The sequence below is a fragment of the Idiotropiscis lumnitzeri genome, chromosome 2 (genome assembly GCF_059441095.1).
Source record: "Idiotropiscis lumnitzeri isolate Australia: NSW breed Sydney's pygmy pipehorse chromosome 2, RoL_Ilum_1.0, whole genome shotgun sequence".
In the NCBI taxonomy this organism is placed as follows: Eukaryota; Metazoa; Chordata; class Actinopteri; order Syngnathiformes; family Syngnathidae; genus Idiotropiscis; species Idiotropiscis lumnitzeri.
The window spans coordinates 6,873,742-6,893,116 of NC_142392.1; the positions used below are offsets into that span (position 1 = coordinate 6,873,742).

The 19,375-nt window shown below is 36.5% G+C and overlaps 1 protein-coding gene across 1 annotated transcript in view; it reads left to right on the forward strand.

Annotated features, from left to right (window-relative positions):
• The first annotated feature begins 13,721 nt into the window (after positions 1–13,721).
• Positions 13,722–19,375, forward strand: part of arhgef39 (Rho guanine nucleotide exchange factor 39) — a 28,791-nt gene continuing 23,137 nt past the window's right edge. Inside the window, exons 1-4 of the mRNA XM_088289000.1 lie at positions 13,722–13,988; positions 14,490–14,572; positions 14,945–15,116; positions 16,730–16,824. Coding sequence (XP_088145126.1) covers positions 14,967–15,116; positions 16,730–16,824 — 245 coding nt within the window. The 5' untranslated portion in view covers positions 13,722–13,988; positions 14,490–14,572; positions 14,945–14,966. The remainder of the gene's footprint in view (positions 13,989–14,489; positions 14,573–14,944; positions 15,117–16,729; positions 16,825–19,375) is intronic.

Sequence of the window (19,375 nt, forward strand, 5' to 3'; positions counted from 1 at the left end):
TTATTGGCTAAAGCTCTACATGGATGCTATTAATTAGCACGTCTATGGCACTTTGCATTCTTTGTTAGCATTAAGCTAAACCGACTTTGATAAAGCACGTGAAAATGAGTCAAATTTGCGACAAACGGCAACTAAGGGGTAAATTTTTAAAAAAGGCTGTCCTAAAACTCACCAAAAAAAAAAAAAAAATGCCTAGACTGAGACGAGCGTGTTTCAAACAGCATCGCTGATTAGCTTGTTGGAGGGTGCGAGGAAAGAATTCATAAGGAGGGTTCACAGGTGCGAGGGGTGAGAACCCAGCCGCCAGAGAGCCTAATGATCTGAGGGCGTCCTTGAAGTAATCCGCAGGGAGCCCCAATAAATGCAGGACCACACCAAGAGAAAACACGGCGGTCTCACTGAGCGGTGAAGATGTTCTTTCGCCCACCCCACCCGAGCAACCCCCCCTCCCGCCAACAATAAAAGCGCTTGATGAGGTTTGCTCACTGCAAATGAAACCAATAATTATTACGCGCCGGCAAACAAATGCATTCAGAGTTTTAAATGAGGTCTGATTGAATCTTTCTCACTTTCCCGCGGTGGCTGTGATTACTGCATCGTTTTGATTAGCACAATGATTGCGGCGGGTTCCAGTTGTAATCCTTCAACGTGGAAGTGCATCGCTAAATGTCTCAATTGCGCTCGCTGCGTCGAGACGATGTCGGCGACAATGCCAAAAAGCTCCGAATGCGCCAATGTATAATTAGGGAGCGGAAAACCTCGGTCAGAGCAATAATTCATTTTTCTTTATGAGGGCTTTTAAGGCCACTTTTTTTTTTTTTTTTTAAATCGTTTAAAATGAAGGTTTACAGAATCAGTTATTGTGCTTAATAGAAACGCTTGAAAAGGAAAGAAAAGAACAGAAAAGGATGGGTGTGATAAAACAGCCTCGGTGAATATGATTTTTTTTTTTTCAAACATTTAAAGGTCAGCCATAATTATAGGTGCAGTAATGGATTTTAAAGAATGAAACTCGACAAGCTCACTTGAAACGTGCATTTGGCTCTGATTTTATTTTTTTTTTAACATAAACGAATAAAATATTCACACAAATATCGATCTTCAGCTTGGCTCGCGAGCAAGTCTTGGGCGGAGATACTTAAATCATTCGATTCATAAGACATAGATATACGTTTTCAAAAATGTATTCTCCACCTCCCAAAGACGTATTTATACGTCTTTGCCTTTTTTTTTTTTTGCGTCACAGCTCTGTGTTTTTATAGCATTAGAACACAATATTCTGTTCATCAGTCAAAATCCAGAAAAACGCTGGAATTGAGGGGTTTCCTCGAGTGAACATTTTAAAGTGGATTCATCAGGGTTTGAGCTTGGAAAAAACGAATATTCAATGTATATTATTTTTAAATAACGAGCAACGCTGAATGGCTTACGTTTGACTTTGGACATTGGACTGTAATTTAAAACTAATTTGTGTTTTTTATCGCGTCATATTAATTTCCCCTGGAGTGACATTCTGATCGGAGCAGAACTGATGGGAAATCCAGGATTGTCCTGGCAAAAATTCATCATGAAAAATGCACCCGACACCTGTGTAATTTGCCTAATCATCTTTTCCTAATAAGCTCCCGCCATTAATTATGCACGACTTCCACAATGCAATCAAGATAAAAGTAAATCTGATGACTTAATACCCTTCAAAATAATTACCCCCTTCTCCTCAAGTCATTCTGCAGCCCACAACCATCTCAGGGACATCTTTTATTCTCATATCTTCGCCTCCATCTCCGCCGGTATTTTAATTGGTTTTAAAGAGCACTAAATTGGGTCTGTTGCAGATTGTGCTGCAAAATAAATTCACATTTTAATTAATGTCGTTTGAGAAGAAGCAAGCAAGAAATATTTTTTTTTTCCAGAATTGGATTTTGGCAAAAAGTGTCAAATTTGAGACAAACGGCATGCAAGGGGTAGGTACATTTAAAAAAAATAAAAAATAAAATAAAACACTCATTTATCATACGCTTTAATCTCCACAACATTTACACCAAGCAAACCCAGCAAGCTTTGCTTTTCCCAATTTGCCCGCCACCTGCTGCAGCGCTAATCAACATTGTTGCCGTGGCGACGCCGCACGCAACAAAAAAAAACGAGGGATAAGCGGCCGCGTGAAGACAGCACTTAGAGCCACTCGAGGCACTTTGCAGCATCGGCCCTCATTTGCGCCGTCCGTGCATCTGACGGCCATGAGAGGCCGCGGCCTGCTTATTGGCTGGTGATGCGTTCAAGGACACATAAACAGAGGGGGACCGGATCAAAGCTGTACCACACAGATTAGAGGATGGAGGAGTCATGTGGCAGAATTCAGAGTATAGGCAGAGAGTTAAAGACCCTAACCATAGCTTAAGACCAGAATAATACCGTACTTATATATAATATACTTGTGTGTGTGTGTGTGTGTGTGTGCGTGTGCGTGTTGTTTTATTTTAATTTCAAAATTGTTCCAGAGATAACACTAGAAACAGAGTTCCAGTAGCACTTTATTTGAAGTTGCTTCATAATACTGTAATAAGACTGTTATAATCATGTTATGACACCTGTCATGAACATAAATGAATCCATATGACAGATGTCATTAAGTGTCATTCCATAACCCGGACCCTAACCCAAATTTGCATCAAAAGTGACATTATTTACAGAATGAGACTTAATGACGTCTGTCATAAGGATTCATTCATGTTCATGGTTATGACAGTCTTATGAACCAACTTGAAATCAGGTGTTGCCGAGTTCCAAAATTGAATGACTCTCATAATCAGTTTTTTGTTTTTTTCATTTTTCATTTTTTTCATTAAGTGGTTGAGAAGCACTGAATTCGATATTGGCAATTAAAAATCGGCCATTTTGAAAATTATTTCCAATGTGTGAATGAGCTGAACTCTTAGAATTTGTAAGACGAACGGGAACGTTTTAATGAACGGTTCATTGGGAATGACTAGGGATATATATTTTTTGGTAGGACCTTTTTGGGTGGAAAATGTCAAATTTTGGCGAAATGTGAACTTTTGGCATACAAACACAATCTGACATTTTTTTAATTCCAAAGGTTGACAATGTGAATCTGTTTTGTTGAAAATATTTTAGGGATTAAATCTGGAGTTTTCGCGGGGTTTCTTTTTTTTTTGCAACAGTGAAAATTCCCTTCAGCTTTTACCTTTTGAAAAACTTTTACACAAAATGCAGTATATACCTGTCACGGCGCGGTGATTGAATAAACACTGTTATGCATGTTGAATAAAAAAAAAAAAAATGCTACTAAGTCATACAGAAAAATATTGAAAATATATAGAGGAAAGAAAATCAATGGGAAGTTTTAATGGGTTTTATGCGGGTAATGATAGAGGGGGGTTAAGAGGCTAGGGCGCGGGTTAATGGCACTATCAGGACATAGACCAAGTTAAGTGCAGAGGAAAGGTCCACCACCAGAGGTTAATTAACCTTTCTAAACCCAAGGTGTCTGGATGCACATGCATATTGAATGGAAGCTGCCACAAAAAAAAAAAAAAAAAAGCTGTAGGTCACCGCTAATACATTCTGCAAGTTACAATTAAAACATCATCAGACTGGCGTCTGATCTCCATTTAAGAGCCATTTACGAAGCCGCAATTCAGGAGGCAATTTATTACAGTCAAAAGCCGTCTGAATGGGGGGCAGTTAGGTTAGCAGATATGCAATTGCAGCCCATTCAAAAGAAGAAACTGGCGACCGAATTCAGGCGGTGAGGCATTTACTGTGCTTTGCTTTCGCCTGTTGGAGTGAACGAAGACGTGTCAGATCGACACAAAAAGTCATGAGGATTTTTTTTTCCGGGCTTTGCGTTGTGCTTGTTTTGGATGATAGAGTTGATATAGTCAAAGTTAATTGGCAGAAAATATTTGACAATATTTGGGTAAACTGTAAAAAAAACACAATGGACTTGATTAAACTAAGTAAAAAAAATAAAAAAAAAAGGTTTAAACTTGAAAAGATACTTGAGTCTTTCTTCCTCTGACATTGCAAATAAATAAACAGCGAAATGGGAAAGTTTACAAAATAATTGCATCCTCAAATCCTTATGATCAATATTTGTTTGTGGCACTTCAAAAATGCTTCTTTTTGAAATGCTGAAATGACAAAATGAAATTTAGAGTTTTCCTTCTCGTCACTGGCTCATTCATAAATCCTTAAATATCATTGCAATATTTTTATCTGGCATTTCTGTCTTGCAAGGAAGGAGGAGGAGCAACTCAAATGTAAAGGGGGGGGGGGGGGAAGGCAAACAAGGAAATTGCATGAAATAAAAAAAAAATACAACACAACAGGAGACAACCGACATGCACGGTGAACCGACAAGACTGAAAGGAAGCCGAGAACTAAATGCAAACAAATTGACGAGACGAGTAGGAACACCTGAACAAGGCAGGGTTGGAGGGAAGTGAACGAACACAGGTGGACACGATAAGCATGACGAGACAAATAAGACCGAAAAGAACACGAGGCAAAAATCTTAATCCACAAAACCGATCATGACAATTTCAAAAAAATTATTTTTTGAAGTGCTGAAATGAAATGAAAATAAAAATCACTCCAAGCATTCTTCAGATCTATTTTTTTTTTTCTCATTAAAGATGATCAATAACATTCATTTACGCGAACATGCAGATGCTACTTACCGTTTTGAGTCTTCTATTAATCTTTGAATCTCACTTTTTAGGATGTTTTGCGGGTAGTGAAGCATGGCTTCACGGGCGCGGCCATCTTGGAAATGGGAGTTGAAAACTAACAAAATATTTCAAATAAAAAATAAAAAAAAAGTGAATTAAATAAAATACAAATGAAAATGCTTTTCAATAAATAATAATAAAATAAACTGCTGGGAGTTGAAAACTAGCAAAATAATTCAAATAAAAAAAAGTGAATTAAATAAAATAAAAATGAAAATGCTTTTCAATAAATAATAATAAAATAAACTACTGGGAGTTGAAAACTAGCAAAATAATTAAAATTAAAAAAAGTGAATTAAATAAAATACAAATGAAAATGCTTTTCAATAAATAATAATAAAATAAACTGCTGGGAGTTGAAAACTAGCAAAATAATTCAAATAAAAAAAAGTGAATTAAATAAAATACAAATGAAAATGCTTTTCAATAAATAATAATAAAATAAACTGCTGGGAGTTGAAAACTAGCAAAATAATTCAAATAAAAAAAGTGAATTAAATAAAATAAAAATGAAAATGCTTTTCAATAAATAATAATAAAATAAACTACTGGGAGTTGAAAACTAGCAAAATAATTCAAATAAAAAAAAGTTAATTAAATAAAATAAAAATGAAAATGCTTTTTAATAAATAATTATAAAATTAACTGCTGGGAGGTGAAAACTAAAAAAAATAATTCCAACTAAAAAAATTTTTTTTTAAATGATTTAAATAAAATAAAATGCTTTTAAAGAAATAATAATAAAATTAACCGCTGGGAGTTGAAAACTAACAAAATAATTCAAAATTTTAAAAAAAAGTGAAAAAAAAAAAAGTAAAAATGAAAATGCTTTTTAAAAAAAAATCATATTAACTGCTGCTTACGTTTATAAAACTAACTGGAAATTTATCATTTTAGTCTTTCCTTATTTAAAAAAATACATATTTATTCCAGTATTTCTGTACATCTGTACAGAAAAAGGAAGAGAGAATTGTAATTTACTTTATTCCACAACACATAGTGACTTTTTTTTTTATCTTGCCCTCAACAAAAACTCCATATATTTAAAAAAATTCTAATACTAAAAGCGATAAGAACTCAAGCAAGAACGAAACTAAAACTAGTTCAGAAAAAAGAAAACTAACAAACTTTTTTTTGAAACTCATTAAAACTTATTGAATTAAAAAAAAAAACGTTTTTTTTTGCAGGTCTATGTGCCTCATTTGTGATTTATTTCAATTTTTTATTTTTTTTTTTTAAATGTGCTGTTTTTGTAGCCATACAAGCCTGAGCCGCGCGTCAACATGAAATTCACGCACACACCGACAGCCGCATTATCAAAACGGCATCTTCTCTTTCAACCAACTCGTACCGCAGCTTCCCTCGGCGACCGCTATCCCGGTTGCCGGCGCCGTGTTGGCGAGTTCCCCGTGGGTAGACGCTTCCTCTGAAGCCGAGGCACATCGGGAGCTGCATTTGCACATCTGGTTTTTCGGCGGCCTCCTTGAAAATAGGTGGCAGGTTGTATGTAAGGTATGGAGCAGGTAAGGCCCCCTTTTCCCCCTTCCAAACAAAGACAACAAAGAAATTCCCACAGGATAGCGACCAATTCTGCTTACCTGCATACACTCACGCACTGTTTCAAGCACACACACACACACACATACACAACTTCCATGATGTAACAAACCTGCAAGGCTTTCCACCCCCACCGCCACTACCCTACATTTCTAGTATCACCCCTCCCGTACTTTTGATTCACTTTAACAGAGAGGAAGTTTTTTTCCCCGAGTGCGTCCCACCCTTTCCTTGTAACATGTCAAGCGCATCCATTCTCCAACGGCCCCACGAGTGTCTCCACCCAAAAATCTTTTCGCCGCACCCCTCCTTCTCCGAATGAAGCTTATTCCCACAGCTCGCGCTTTCCAAGTAATTGCCCGCGTTCTTCCACAAGTACGGCTTGCTGGGCTACGCCGGGTCACGGATTTAATTTGCGGGTAAATAGATTTTCTGCCGAGTTTAAAAGGCACCGTGCCCGTTCGGAGGGGGGGGGGGGGTTGGTTTTATATTTGGGCTCTTGAAGAGCAAGTTGGTGATGCAAAATAAGCAGACAGTGCTGACCTGACGACTTCTCGCGCTTCTCACTTGATGTGGCAGGTTTTTCACACACTCAACAAAGTGTGGTTAAGGGTTGTAGTAGTTTGAACAAGACAAAGTTTCGTAACTCCATGAGCACAAAAGGTAGTTCGAGTAATGGAAAACTGTTTAATATGGATATACAGTAAAAAAAAAAAAAAAAAAAGTAGAAAGTCAGCATGCCAAGTTTTTTTTGTGATGAAAAAAAAATGAGAACAAAATAAATCATTAAAAAAAAAAATTCAAACCTTTTAACTGTTCCTAATTCCTTCCTTCTTGGAACTCCACCCTTATAAGGTGAAAGGAGTTATGAACAGTTCCAGATGTAAGTTTTCCGCATTATCTCAGTTTTTTTTTTATTTTTAGTACCCATCTCAAAATGTTTTTATTGTACAGTTTATAGATGATTATTGGTGGGATAAAAAACTGTTTTGAAATGATTTATCTTGAGTATCACAAAAACATGCATTTAAACAGGGGTGTGTAGACTTTTTATATTGACTCTCCTGGCATATTATGTATTTAGTACTTTTCGCAGATAGGACATATATACCCCAATTGTTTATCTGAATTATGTTAGATTTTAATGTAGCTATAATAAGTATTAATAAAGAATTAATAAATATGTAATAACTATGTCAACTACATTATGATACATTTTGGAGTTTTGAAATGTTGATATATTGTCCCAGCAAAATTAAGAACAATAATGTACTGAAGTAAATATATAGAATTCTTATCCATTTATTTATTTGTTTATTTATTTGAGATCAGATATCAAATCAAAACGCACTTGTCAGCTGATAGAGACATCCACGTTAGACATATATAGTGCAGCTCGATCAGAGAGACCTCATCTAATCTCCACCTAGCGTACGGCAAACTCTTTAAATATTCATTATTAGCTGTCTTGTGTGATTATTAAAACAGAGATAGCGCCTCGGTCAGATGACCTGCAGGCTTACGGCTGTTTGTGGAGATGCTGGATTAATCCTGACGGACACCACATGGCCGCGATGTATATGTAAAAAAAAAAAAAAAGAAGGAAAAAAAATCGCCCCTAAAGCATCAAATAGACTCTTGTTGGATTCATCTGAATGGCCGAGAACTATAAAAGGCACAGTATATCAAGCGCAGCGCTAACAATGTGTTTGGAGGAAATAAGCGATAACAGAACAGCCGAGCTGCCTGTGTGAAAGGTAAAAGAAAAAAAGGGATCGTCTTTGAAAATAATAATAAAATAAGAAATACCTCTGGGAGAATAAGCCAATTATAACGAGATAAAAGAGCACTAAAAATAAGGTGGCGATGAAGACGTCGTTCCTCTTCAGAAATGACTCGTCAAGGTCAGTGTCATCTGAATGGAAATTGTCAAAATTCTCCAGGCTGCGCTTGCTTTAAACACAGTATTTAGAATTCTTTGATGACTATCAAGTATGTGTTTGATGATCGTATGAGCGATAGAAAGTCTAATATATATATATTTATATTAGGGCCGTCAAAATTATAGCGTCAACTCAAGATGAATTTTTTTTTTTTCAACGCAATTAAATATTTGAACTCAATTTTATTGACTTCAAAAAATATTTGCGTACTTTGCTGAACATCGTTAGCACATCATCTCAGAACTAATTTTTTTGGAAAGATTTTTTTTTTTTTTCCAAGAAAAACGAAAAAGATGACTCCATTTAGATCGCGTTAAAGGATCAAAGAAAGCTTTTAGAACAGATTTTGTATTGAAATATACTTAATATTCGCTGATTTTACATTAATTACAAGATATTAATTAAATAAATACCTGTTAAAAGCTTCACAAAAATCGTGGTAATCACAATTAATTACAGATTTTTTTAATTAATTAATTAGTAAAATCCCAGCACTAATATATATATATATATATATATATATATATATATATATATATATATATATATATATTTATGTATTTATTTTTTATTTTATTTTTTTTTTTTTAGGTTGACATTTGGGTGAGAAGACAAAAATATTTACACTCCCAAGTCATTAAAGACAGATGCTTTGTCAGTAGTAAATAATACTCTGCTGTAGGTAACACCTGCTTAAATTTGGGGAGCGTGTTGTCTTTCAAAATAAAACCCATCTGTGCGAAACACTAAAAATAATGACGTGCCAGGTCTGGTCGGGTGTTCGGAAAATGGCACGGTTACGTTTATGAAAACATTTTGGGTTCAGGAAAGGATCACAGTTCAGTTGTGTTTCACTTTTAAAATCAATGCTTTAATCGCGTTTAAGTGTTTTTTTTTTTTGTTCATTATTTCTTAGGAATTTGATTTTAAAGACTGCTGCTTTCCTCGTTTGACAAAAGGCCATTTTAAAAAGAAAGCCACTCATGGTGACTTCTAATACCGTCAATCCAGTTTGCAAACTGACTGGCAATTTAATGCGGGCTCATTTTGTAGTTTGATGCCTGGGCGACATATTTTGAGCGACTGAGTGTCCCTGGCCATCAATTAGGCGCAGACCTCATTGACACGCATAAAAAAAAAAAAAAAAAAGTCAAATAATAAAATAAAAACGTCGCCATCCAGTGCTTTCAGTAATTGCGGCCGTGACAGTTGATCATTATCCATGAAAACCGGCGGGTTTTGCAAACACGTGGCCGTTTGATGGTCCTTCACCACTCAAGTGTCACTCAATTCTGTGCAGCTGTTTGTTTCCATTTGGTTATTTTCTTCCCACCCAAGGCCAAATGGTCATTTCACTTTAATGAGTTCACCTCTATAAAACGCAATGCAGCAGAGGGGAGCGCGGGGCCCGATTCGAAAGGCTAGCTCGGAGTTTTAAGCAAGTCTGGGGGACTAAAGGACAATAGGCAATTAGAATAATTGCTTTGGAGTAATTACGACAACAATGTGTGTCTTCTAAAACTTGAAGACTTGAAAACAAGCTGTTGCAGGGTGTCGGACGAAATTTGCATGAAATCATCAGTCGTTGTATTAATACAGGATGAAAATGTATTTTTATCACATTAACATTAAAAGTTGTAATCTCACAATAATAATTTTATTACGAGATAAAAGTCGTCGTCTTAAGCAAAAAAAGTTGGGGTATTACGAGAACCAAATCGTAATGGTATGTACAAAAAATCATAATGTTAAAAGAATAAATTATGACAAGGATGAAGTCATCTTACAAAAAATGACGATTGCATTTTAAGAGAAAGAACATTTTTTTTTAATTTATTTTCAACGCTAACAAAAGTCGTAATCATTTACGATAAAAATGCTAACGTTGAAATAGTACCAGATAAATGTAGTCATTAATAAAGTCATCACATCAGTAGATTAAAGTTGCGAAACTATATTGCGATAAAGTTAAAGTATTAGAAAAAAATCGCAACTTTCAGAGAATAAGGGCTGATGATTATTCGATAAAAAAATATTTTACAAAAATCTTAAGAATGCCATCATGTTTGACCCTCTGCCTTTTACTTTTTTGGGGGTTTTTTCGTAGTTTATTTTTGTTTTACTGTTGTGTATTTCAGAAATCCTTACTAAAAGAAATAAAATGTAAAAAAAATTAAACAACAACAAACTAACCAGAAAAAATCATACAAAGATAAAGTTGAAATACTACACAATTGTGATTAAAAAAAAAATCTGTATTTTTGTCGACTAAATCTCTGAAATTCTGAAATGCAAAATATCAACTTTTAGCGATTTCGCTTCCTCGAGCCTCATTAAAAGTTTTGCCTCCCTTCGCCAAACACCGACTTTTTCCTCTGAAGACTCCCCCTACATGTGGCAAATGTCGCAGATGTTTTCTTTTTTTTTTTTTACCAATTTCACGTTAACAATTCTTCCCACTTAAACCAAACCGATACAATTATGTCCTTCGGCGCTGCCCAAGAGCTCGCCTCAAGTATCAACACTCGACGGCGCGATTATCATGCGACAAAAACATTTTTAATTACAACATTAAGCGAGGTGCTCGAGCCGAAGCACTCAAACGTACATAAAACGTTCAGCGGAAGGTAGATAATAGGATTCCGTGTCAATAAACACTTGAGAGTTTTTATTCGCGTCAAGTGTCGGCATTCAGGGGGAAATTCAACAGTTGTATTCACTTATTTATTTTGATGTGACTTTTATATGTCCTGCTTATTTTTTTTTATTTTTTGACCCGACTCATTTGATTGCTTTCACTCAGGCAACCTTGTTTCATATAACACCGTCTAATGCTAAGGTAGCCTTGCCACCCCCCTCTATCCTTTGAATAATTCATACCCAGCAATCCAATAGTATCGGATTGGCTGATGGTGTGGGGGGGGGGCTGAAAAAGTTGAATTACAAAACATCGCATTCTTTCATCTCATGAAGTTTTTTTTTTTTTTTTTTTTTGCAAAGTGCAAAGGTCAATTATTATCCCTGCGGCATGAATAAAACACCGAAGGGCTCCGAAACCTTTGGAGATTTCTTCCACTTGTGTAGATTATTGACACTTACTCCATCCGTGTAAGAAAAAGGACCCTTTGTCTGTGGTCTCCTGCACTGTTAGTGTCTCAATCGCCTTAGGGTAAAAAAAAAAAGAAAAAAGAAAAAAAATAGAGGCCTAATTTGCACTGGTCTGTTTTGGGGCCAATTATTATAATACCGCATGTAGTGGAAGCACAATGAAATTGAAACAATAAAGAAAAAAAAATGCGGATGAGTGCGATCGTGCATTGTAATATTCCGCTTGTTAAAGATGCATTGTAATTTGAAGGGTTTCACCTTTTTATGTCGGCTTTGTATGCAGAGTCTTGCGTATCTATCAGTGAATTTTGGTTAGGAAAAGTCTACACACCCCTGTATAAATAGACTTTGTATATTTTCAAGCTTTTTCCCAAAATTAATGTGATTTATATCCCAGAGAGATCAACTGATAAAAGGACTTTTCCCGGGGCTGGACTGGCCATCTGGCGTGCTGGGCAAATGCCCGGTGGGCCGGCGGGTATTTTTTATTTTCATCCATTATTTTTTATTATTACAACAATTTAGCGCAAGCAGACCAATGATCAATTTACAAAATAGATAGCAAACTGAGGCAATTAATCGGTGTCATATCTGTATAGAATTTTTACAAGAACCTGTCGTTAGAATTGAACGTTGCCTTGTATGACTTTTACGAATGGTTAAATACTACTTAAATGGGTCAATGGATAGAAAATGAACTTTTTGTTGTTTACATACAAATTGATCTGTCTCCGGCATGCCTGCTACCACTTCAAGTGTGAAATTAAACAGAACATTAAGTTTGTTGTTCGCTGCCTATTTTTGGAAATGTGTTTGTTGGTTAAATTGGCTTTGTGCAAGTGCTATTTAGTTGCAGTGTAGATGCGGAGAAGTGAAACACGTATTGAAGAATGTGCATCTGTCATTAAAGGGGAAGTCAACCCCCCCCCCAAAATATATTTGCAATAATATGTTTTATGTGCTTTCATGAGTCTACATGACATTCTGATTAATATTTTGTTTGTGGAATATGAGTCCAGCAGCAAAATCCACTCGTTTAGTCATCTCAAGCGGCGGCCATTTTGTCACTTCTGTCGTCTAAATTAGACATCAGTTGCTCGGGGCTCAGCGACCAATCACGACTCATCTATTATCTGAAGCCGAGCCATGATTGGTTGTTAGTCCCTGAGCAACTGTGATGTCACAGAAATAGACAAAATGGCCGCCCCCCTGACATGGCTAAAAATGAGTGAATGTCACTGCTTAACTCATGGTCCACAAATGCAATAATAATCAGAATAATTTTTGGGGGGTTGACTTCCCCTTTAAAGGGTCACTTGTATAGTTAATTAATGTGTAATAGACATTAGGAGATTAGCACTATTTGACTGCGTAAGTATCCCATGAACCTCTCATTATAAACTAAACACATGCACACCAATTTGCAACCTAATCAGTCTTAAAATGTCAGAACATATTACATTACATCCCCCCCCCCCCAAAAAAAAGTGTCAAATTGAAGGCCCTTTAACAAACCAAAGAGGTCCCACTCTGCCAAGGTTTGATGTAATATGTCTTGAGAAATTAATGAAAATATCCAGAGACACACACTGGTGCTTGTTTATTAATTTTTATGGAAATTTGCCATCATAACCGGTTGGCATTCATAACTGTGGGTGTGTGTTCTGTTTGCGGATGAAGACTTGGCTTGTGCTAACACTAGATGTCAGTGTTCTCGCTGCACTGTGAACCTGCAGGTAATGTGAAGAACAAGCAGCCTGGGAAAAAAAAATTCAAGCAAATGCATCCTGTTTTTTTTTTTTTTTTCAGCACTCCACACTTGAAAGTGCTCCATCTTCCACGGATTTCACACTTTAGCCTCCTGCGTCACGACCTGATTACCGAGGGCATCACTTTTATCTCGTAATGAGCCGCAAACTGCTGAGTATTCTTTTTTTTCTCTCAAGTAGCCTCACTCTTATCATCAATGCTGTGTATCTTGTAACTTGTTGCCAGATAATTGGAATATATTTAAAAATATATATATATATTCTCACTCTACACGCATGTGCATTGGATGTCTGCAAATTATTCAGGGAACAATTCACAACCCATTCAAGCACACAGGCCATGAATAGAAAGTGGCTTTATTGTTTATATCAAATTATTATACAGATCTTTTCAAAATATAAAAATAGGCTGCCTATCTTGAATAAATGGAAAATCAAGTCGTATGATACACAAACTCTTCCACAGACTGTTTGAAGCTGATTCATATACTCATTTTTGTGGATTTTGATTTACTTTAAAAGTCATCAAATTTCAAGGTGAAAAAATATCATTTACATGTTTTTTTTTATTATTGTTGTTAAATATCAAAACAGATAATAATGTGACTCAAAAAGTTTGGAAGATTCAACTGAAAATGGATCCAAAAGAGCTCAAGGGGATCATGTGAGTCACTCTCAAGCGAAAACTTCGAAAACTCATCTTCGACTCCAGACAAATTTTTTTCATCCATAATTTATTGTCTGACCGTGTGTTTCTGTTCCCACCCAGTCCAACAGTGTTTTAACTTCGGGATGAATTCCTTGTGTCCGTGTAATAAATGTATTCGTTGGGTTGCTGGGATTGTGGGGAAAAGGTGAATCATGCAATATTTAATATTGTCTAAGTCGTGGAATATTTGAGAAACAGTTATATAAAGCTTTGATTTGACCTTTTTGTATTTTAGCCCATATTCAGGTGGACATTTTGTCAGCTAAAAGTTACATTATTATATTATATTTATTTATATTATAATTCTACACTTTTTAATTAAAATAAAGTATAATTCCTACGTTTAGAATTTGACTAATTTGGAATCACTAATTCTGTACTGGAGGTCCTCGTGTTACGATTTACGACGCAGCTCTGTTACGACGACAGTGAAGAATGTGCGCGAAAGTAAAAACGCGCTGTTATGGCCAATCATTAAAGCAGTGGCAACAGGCATACTTACCGTAAATATTTGTATGAATAAGGTAAAAAAAATGTCTTAATCACATGAAATGTGTCGTAAAACGAGACCATGAAAGAAACGAGGCGGGACTACTATTTTGAAAGTGGGGAAAAAAAGGAAACGGAAGTTGACTAAACCAATCAGATTGCGTGACGTCACCCAAACCGGAAAAGGAAAACCCAACCCTGAAAGAGCGCCTGGATTGAAAACGGAGACGTTAACCCAAGGTAAAATTATTGCTAATACTAATTCATAATGTTTATAATTCTAATTTAATATTTGGTAGGAACGGTTAAAACAGATACAGTATGTCAAATGTGTGCAAAACCGCTTTCTATTATGCACCGTCATGCTTTGTGTGTTTTGGTCCGTCATAAAAAACATGCACTATTGTTGATTATTTTTCATGACGTCAGAGACGCTGTAAATGTACATTAATTTGTTTCTGTGCTAATAAACCATGTCATTAAATCAGATTGTTATTCCACGGCTTTATCAAAATATGTGTTGTTCATTAAAGTCTTCACACATTCATCACCTCATGTTATGTGTAAAACCCAGATGTAGATGTATATAAAGCTCCTTTTGTGCCTGCCCAGGATAATCCTCGACGACGTCACCATGAGTTTCTCTCCATGCCCACCTGATGCCCTCGCCGGCGACAGCATCCAGCAGCAAAGGGACCGCTGGGAGATGAAACGGAGCCGAGCAGCCAGAGAATTGGTGCAGTCGGAGCAGCGGTACTGCCAACAGCTGGAGCTAGTCACCACTGTGGGTTAAAATAAAAAATAAAATAAAATAAAGCGCTTCCTTAAGTTACAAATTATTCGAACTTTGCAAGCCATCGCTCTGCCGATTTTAATCATTTTTTTTTAGTGGTGGCAGTAAACATCAAAACAAGCAGCTGATAGTGAAAATGTTCAAAGAGTCCAAGTCTTTCTTTCAAGCTGTTTATTTTCAATCCAATTTGAAATTTAAACATAAAACAAAGTAAATTGCACATCACGTATTTACACATAACCTCATAATTTACACTAGCTCAATGCTAACACATAATGCAAAACACCATAGATGGGCTAACAAAACTACCATTGATGTGACTTCAATTTGAACACAAACGGTGTAGCAACATGTTCGAGAAACATTGCAATACTCAAAGGCATATATTCTTTATCCTCAGCAAAAATCGAGTAATATTACTTCCATTTTTTGACTGAGTGTTAAAACTCTTTCTTTGTGTATTATGTATTACTGTATAATACTGCCCCCTGGTGGCCAAGAAGAAGCTCAATATTACTATTATGAGTATTATTTTTTGTGAGCTTTTTTTCCATGTATAGCTATTTAACACATTCTTTTTATTCAGTCAAATTTAGCAAAAATACAAAACAAAAAATGCAGGAACCCTGTTAAATTGCTTGAAGATTTTATCCTTGTTTTTTATTAAATGTTCTCATCTTGGGTTAGCCCACTGATGGCCACTATGCAGCAGATGTCCAATTTCCTCTCTTTGAGTGGATTCTGAAGGAGTGTCACCTTCAAAAAAATCAAGATGTTTTTATTCCATTGTTTCCGTCAACAGTATGACCTCTGGGAGAATGAAACTTTCAAGGTTCCACTAGACACAAACTGCGAAACCTTGGTCGTCATTTCCATTCAGCATTATACAGTACATAAAGGTTATTGCAAAGTGAATAGCAACACGCTGAAGGTAGCCGGCGTTGTCCCCTTTACTTCCTGCGGGGACAACAGACTTTTACCACCCACCAGTGTTGCCGAATTTCTACTCAATTACTCTCCCTCCGCCCGTATACTCCAATTAGGAGTCATTTTAAGCCTTGTGCTCATTCAATTTGCTAATCCCATTTCCAGTGCAAATGACTTGAGACCAACCCAGCTGCCACTTGAGTGGGACGACATTTTTCTATACTTGTTTCTTGCAACATCCTGATGTGGGAGGCTAAAGCTGACTAAAATGGATGAATAGATCAAATAAGAAGGGGGACGCCATTGACGGATATAGACGCCAAAAAGCACATTTATTTATCATGTATCATAAAAGTAGTGATGGGAAAATGACGCTTCGTATTTGCTTCATGAACCAGTTGTTGTATTTTTGAGTCCCGTAGATGGCGCTGTTGGTTTAAATAAAGGGTTTGAATAATGGCAAGTCAGTGTGCTTTCAGCCCAATGTTGAACCGAGAGTGCCATCTACTGGAGTCCAAAAATACTACAACTGGTTCATGAAGCATATTTGAAGCTTCATTTACCCCATCACTACATAAAAGCCTCTTATTAGTTTTAGTCCCACTTTGAATGCAAACATAAAAGGAACGAAAAGTTTATCCAGTCAGTGCTGAGCTGTCTTCCTTGTTTTCTTGCAGTACTTTGTGGAGATTTTGAAGGCCAAAGGAACCCTGAGGCAGGACATTAGAGAAAGCATCTTCAGTTCAATTAAAGCCATTCACTCAGTAAACCAGTAAGTATCCCCTTGCATAATTTACGAATATCAGCGCTTTAAGGGCAGTGTGAGACTGTGTAAAGTGATGGGGAAAGCAGTCGTTCCCCTGTGTAGGAATGCACTCGTGATAAACTCTCGGTTTATTAACGTATCGGGCCTTATCTTCACCATTAGTACGCGTCAATGATACTCTGTAAGGGTATAGATGTTCTATTCGCCTCCCCTTGGGTACATTAGTTATAATTTGAGAAGATAAAGCGCAAAATGGAAATGATCGTTATAATGGGGGGGGGGGGGACTTATGAATTGTAATTGAGACGCATCCTCAATTCTGATAAATGATGCACATTTGACGCCGTAATAAAAACGTGGTGACCAACATCATTTTTCATGAATAACTTTAAAAACTAATAAAAAAAAAAAAATATATATATATATATATATATACTTATTTTTTATTATTTTTAACTGTCTCGTTTATTTCTGTGCATTCTTTTTACATCAGGTCAGTTGAAACTGAATCAACAGTGCCTCTGCTGCCCGTGGTCAAATAACGCACGCCTCCGCAATTCTTTTACAACGCCATTCATCAACAATCAATTCCACGCAATCGAGCAGATTTCCAATGAATTAATCCGAGTGCTCATCTATTTGTCTGCCATCTCCGGAATCGAAGGTGGTGAGGGAAAAAAAAAATTGGGTAGCGTTAGGCATGTGCTACAATGAAGACTGAAGTATGAATTACACGCAGTGACGTATTGGATAAATGGTTCTGCACTTCCCATACATCTTCATTATGGTTCCCCGCTTATTGAATTAGTGGGTTAAAAGCAACGGTAAGTAGTAAGTACTCCATTTAAAAACATTCCATTGAGAGACAGTGCGTTAGACAGATTTATCACCACTAAGTGATCGATTAGATTTTCCCATATTCTCTTCTCTCACTCTGATTTTTGGTGGGCAATCGAGTAAAGTCCTTCAGATTAATACGTGGCGTTATTATTATATTGTATTTCGACCACCTTTTCTCTAGATCAGTGGTAGGCTAACTTTTTGATTGGCGGGCCGGAATGGGTTCTAAAATTTGACAGAGGAGCAGATGGGATGGAGTGTTTTGGTAACCTCACCTCATCGGAGAGAAAAAAAAACAAACATTTAATTTGAAATGAAAGTGAATAAAAACATTACAACAAAATATATGCCTTTTGAAAAACCAGAGTATTTAGCAAATAAAACATTAACAAGGTTTATTCATTTAATTTTTTTCAAATTTGGCGGGCCGGATTAAAACCTTTCACGGGCCGCATGTGGCCCCCGGGCCGTAGTTTGCCCACGCCTGCTCTAGATGGTGCATGGTACACTTGTACACATTTTGTGTGTGTGTTTTTAACGGCGGCTTGCAAAGGTTGCGTGAAAATAAAAAAAATTAAATGGCGTTGAAAGGAATTAATACAACGTCCATGAATATGAATTAAATTAAAGACACCATTGGTAGGTTGCTTGCTTGCAGTTAGCACCGAGCTAGTTTGCTATATATAGTATGAAGAGCGCGCAAGTAACATCATCGGTGTGCTTTCTCACTCGTTTGCGGGAGAGCTGTGTCAGGAATGACCAGCGAACTTCAGTATACAACTCAAATAAAGGAATCGCTTTTTACACAATTTAGCAATAATAAACATGCTCGATTTATATATTTGTGGAGAATGGGGACGAATTGTAAATTAAAATGAATTAAGGAGCAGGAATTCAGGAGTTCCTTCATGTTCCAATTAATTTGCTCTCAATTTGAAAAGAAAAACGGACCATTTCTGTCACCAAGGCCCAACATGAAACGGTAAAAAAAAAAAAAAATGACATCTCTAGCATCGCTTTTGAACTTCTAATAAATTTATAAATTATTATTTAAAAAAAAAACAACAACAAAAAAAAATAAACAATGCAACCAATATGTTTTGGATAAACACATTTGACTACTTTTATGTTAATGACAAAATGTATGAAAACATTTTATTGTGCATTTTTGAACAGCTATATAAATGTGCAATTAATTGTGAGTGCTCACTACGAAAATCATGCGATGAATCGAAATGTGGCGACGTATGAATGTGTACAAAATTCGTTTTAAATTGCGTTTAAAACACGGCATTAAAAAGTGTCAAATTAGATTTACCGATACCCGCCGAAACCCCGAATAAACTCAAATGACTCCAACTAATCCACAGTCAACCCAAGTCCGGCCCAGTTCAAGTGTCCTAGTGTGAGTCCGCCCTCAGGCTTGTTGATAAACATGATTTTCCCGTGGCGCGTAATCATACTTACATTTGAATTCAACCCGAGTGCAACGTGTATGTATATTCATCTGATGTCCCTGTGTTTGTTTACTTGCCCGCCGTGCCATTCATTCCGCCGCAGACTGTTTATTGAGAACAGGCAGCAAAGGCAGCCATCCAATTATCCCGAGCTTCGAACATGCCAAAACAGGAATAAGACTTGAAAGGCCTGTCAGCGGATCAGGTATGAAGAATAGCCACAGTGGATTTAAAAATGGGGAGCTGGGAGGAGGAGGAGG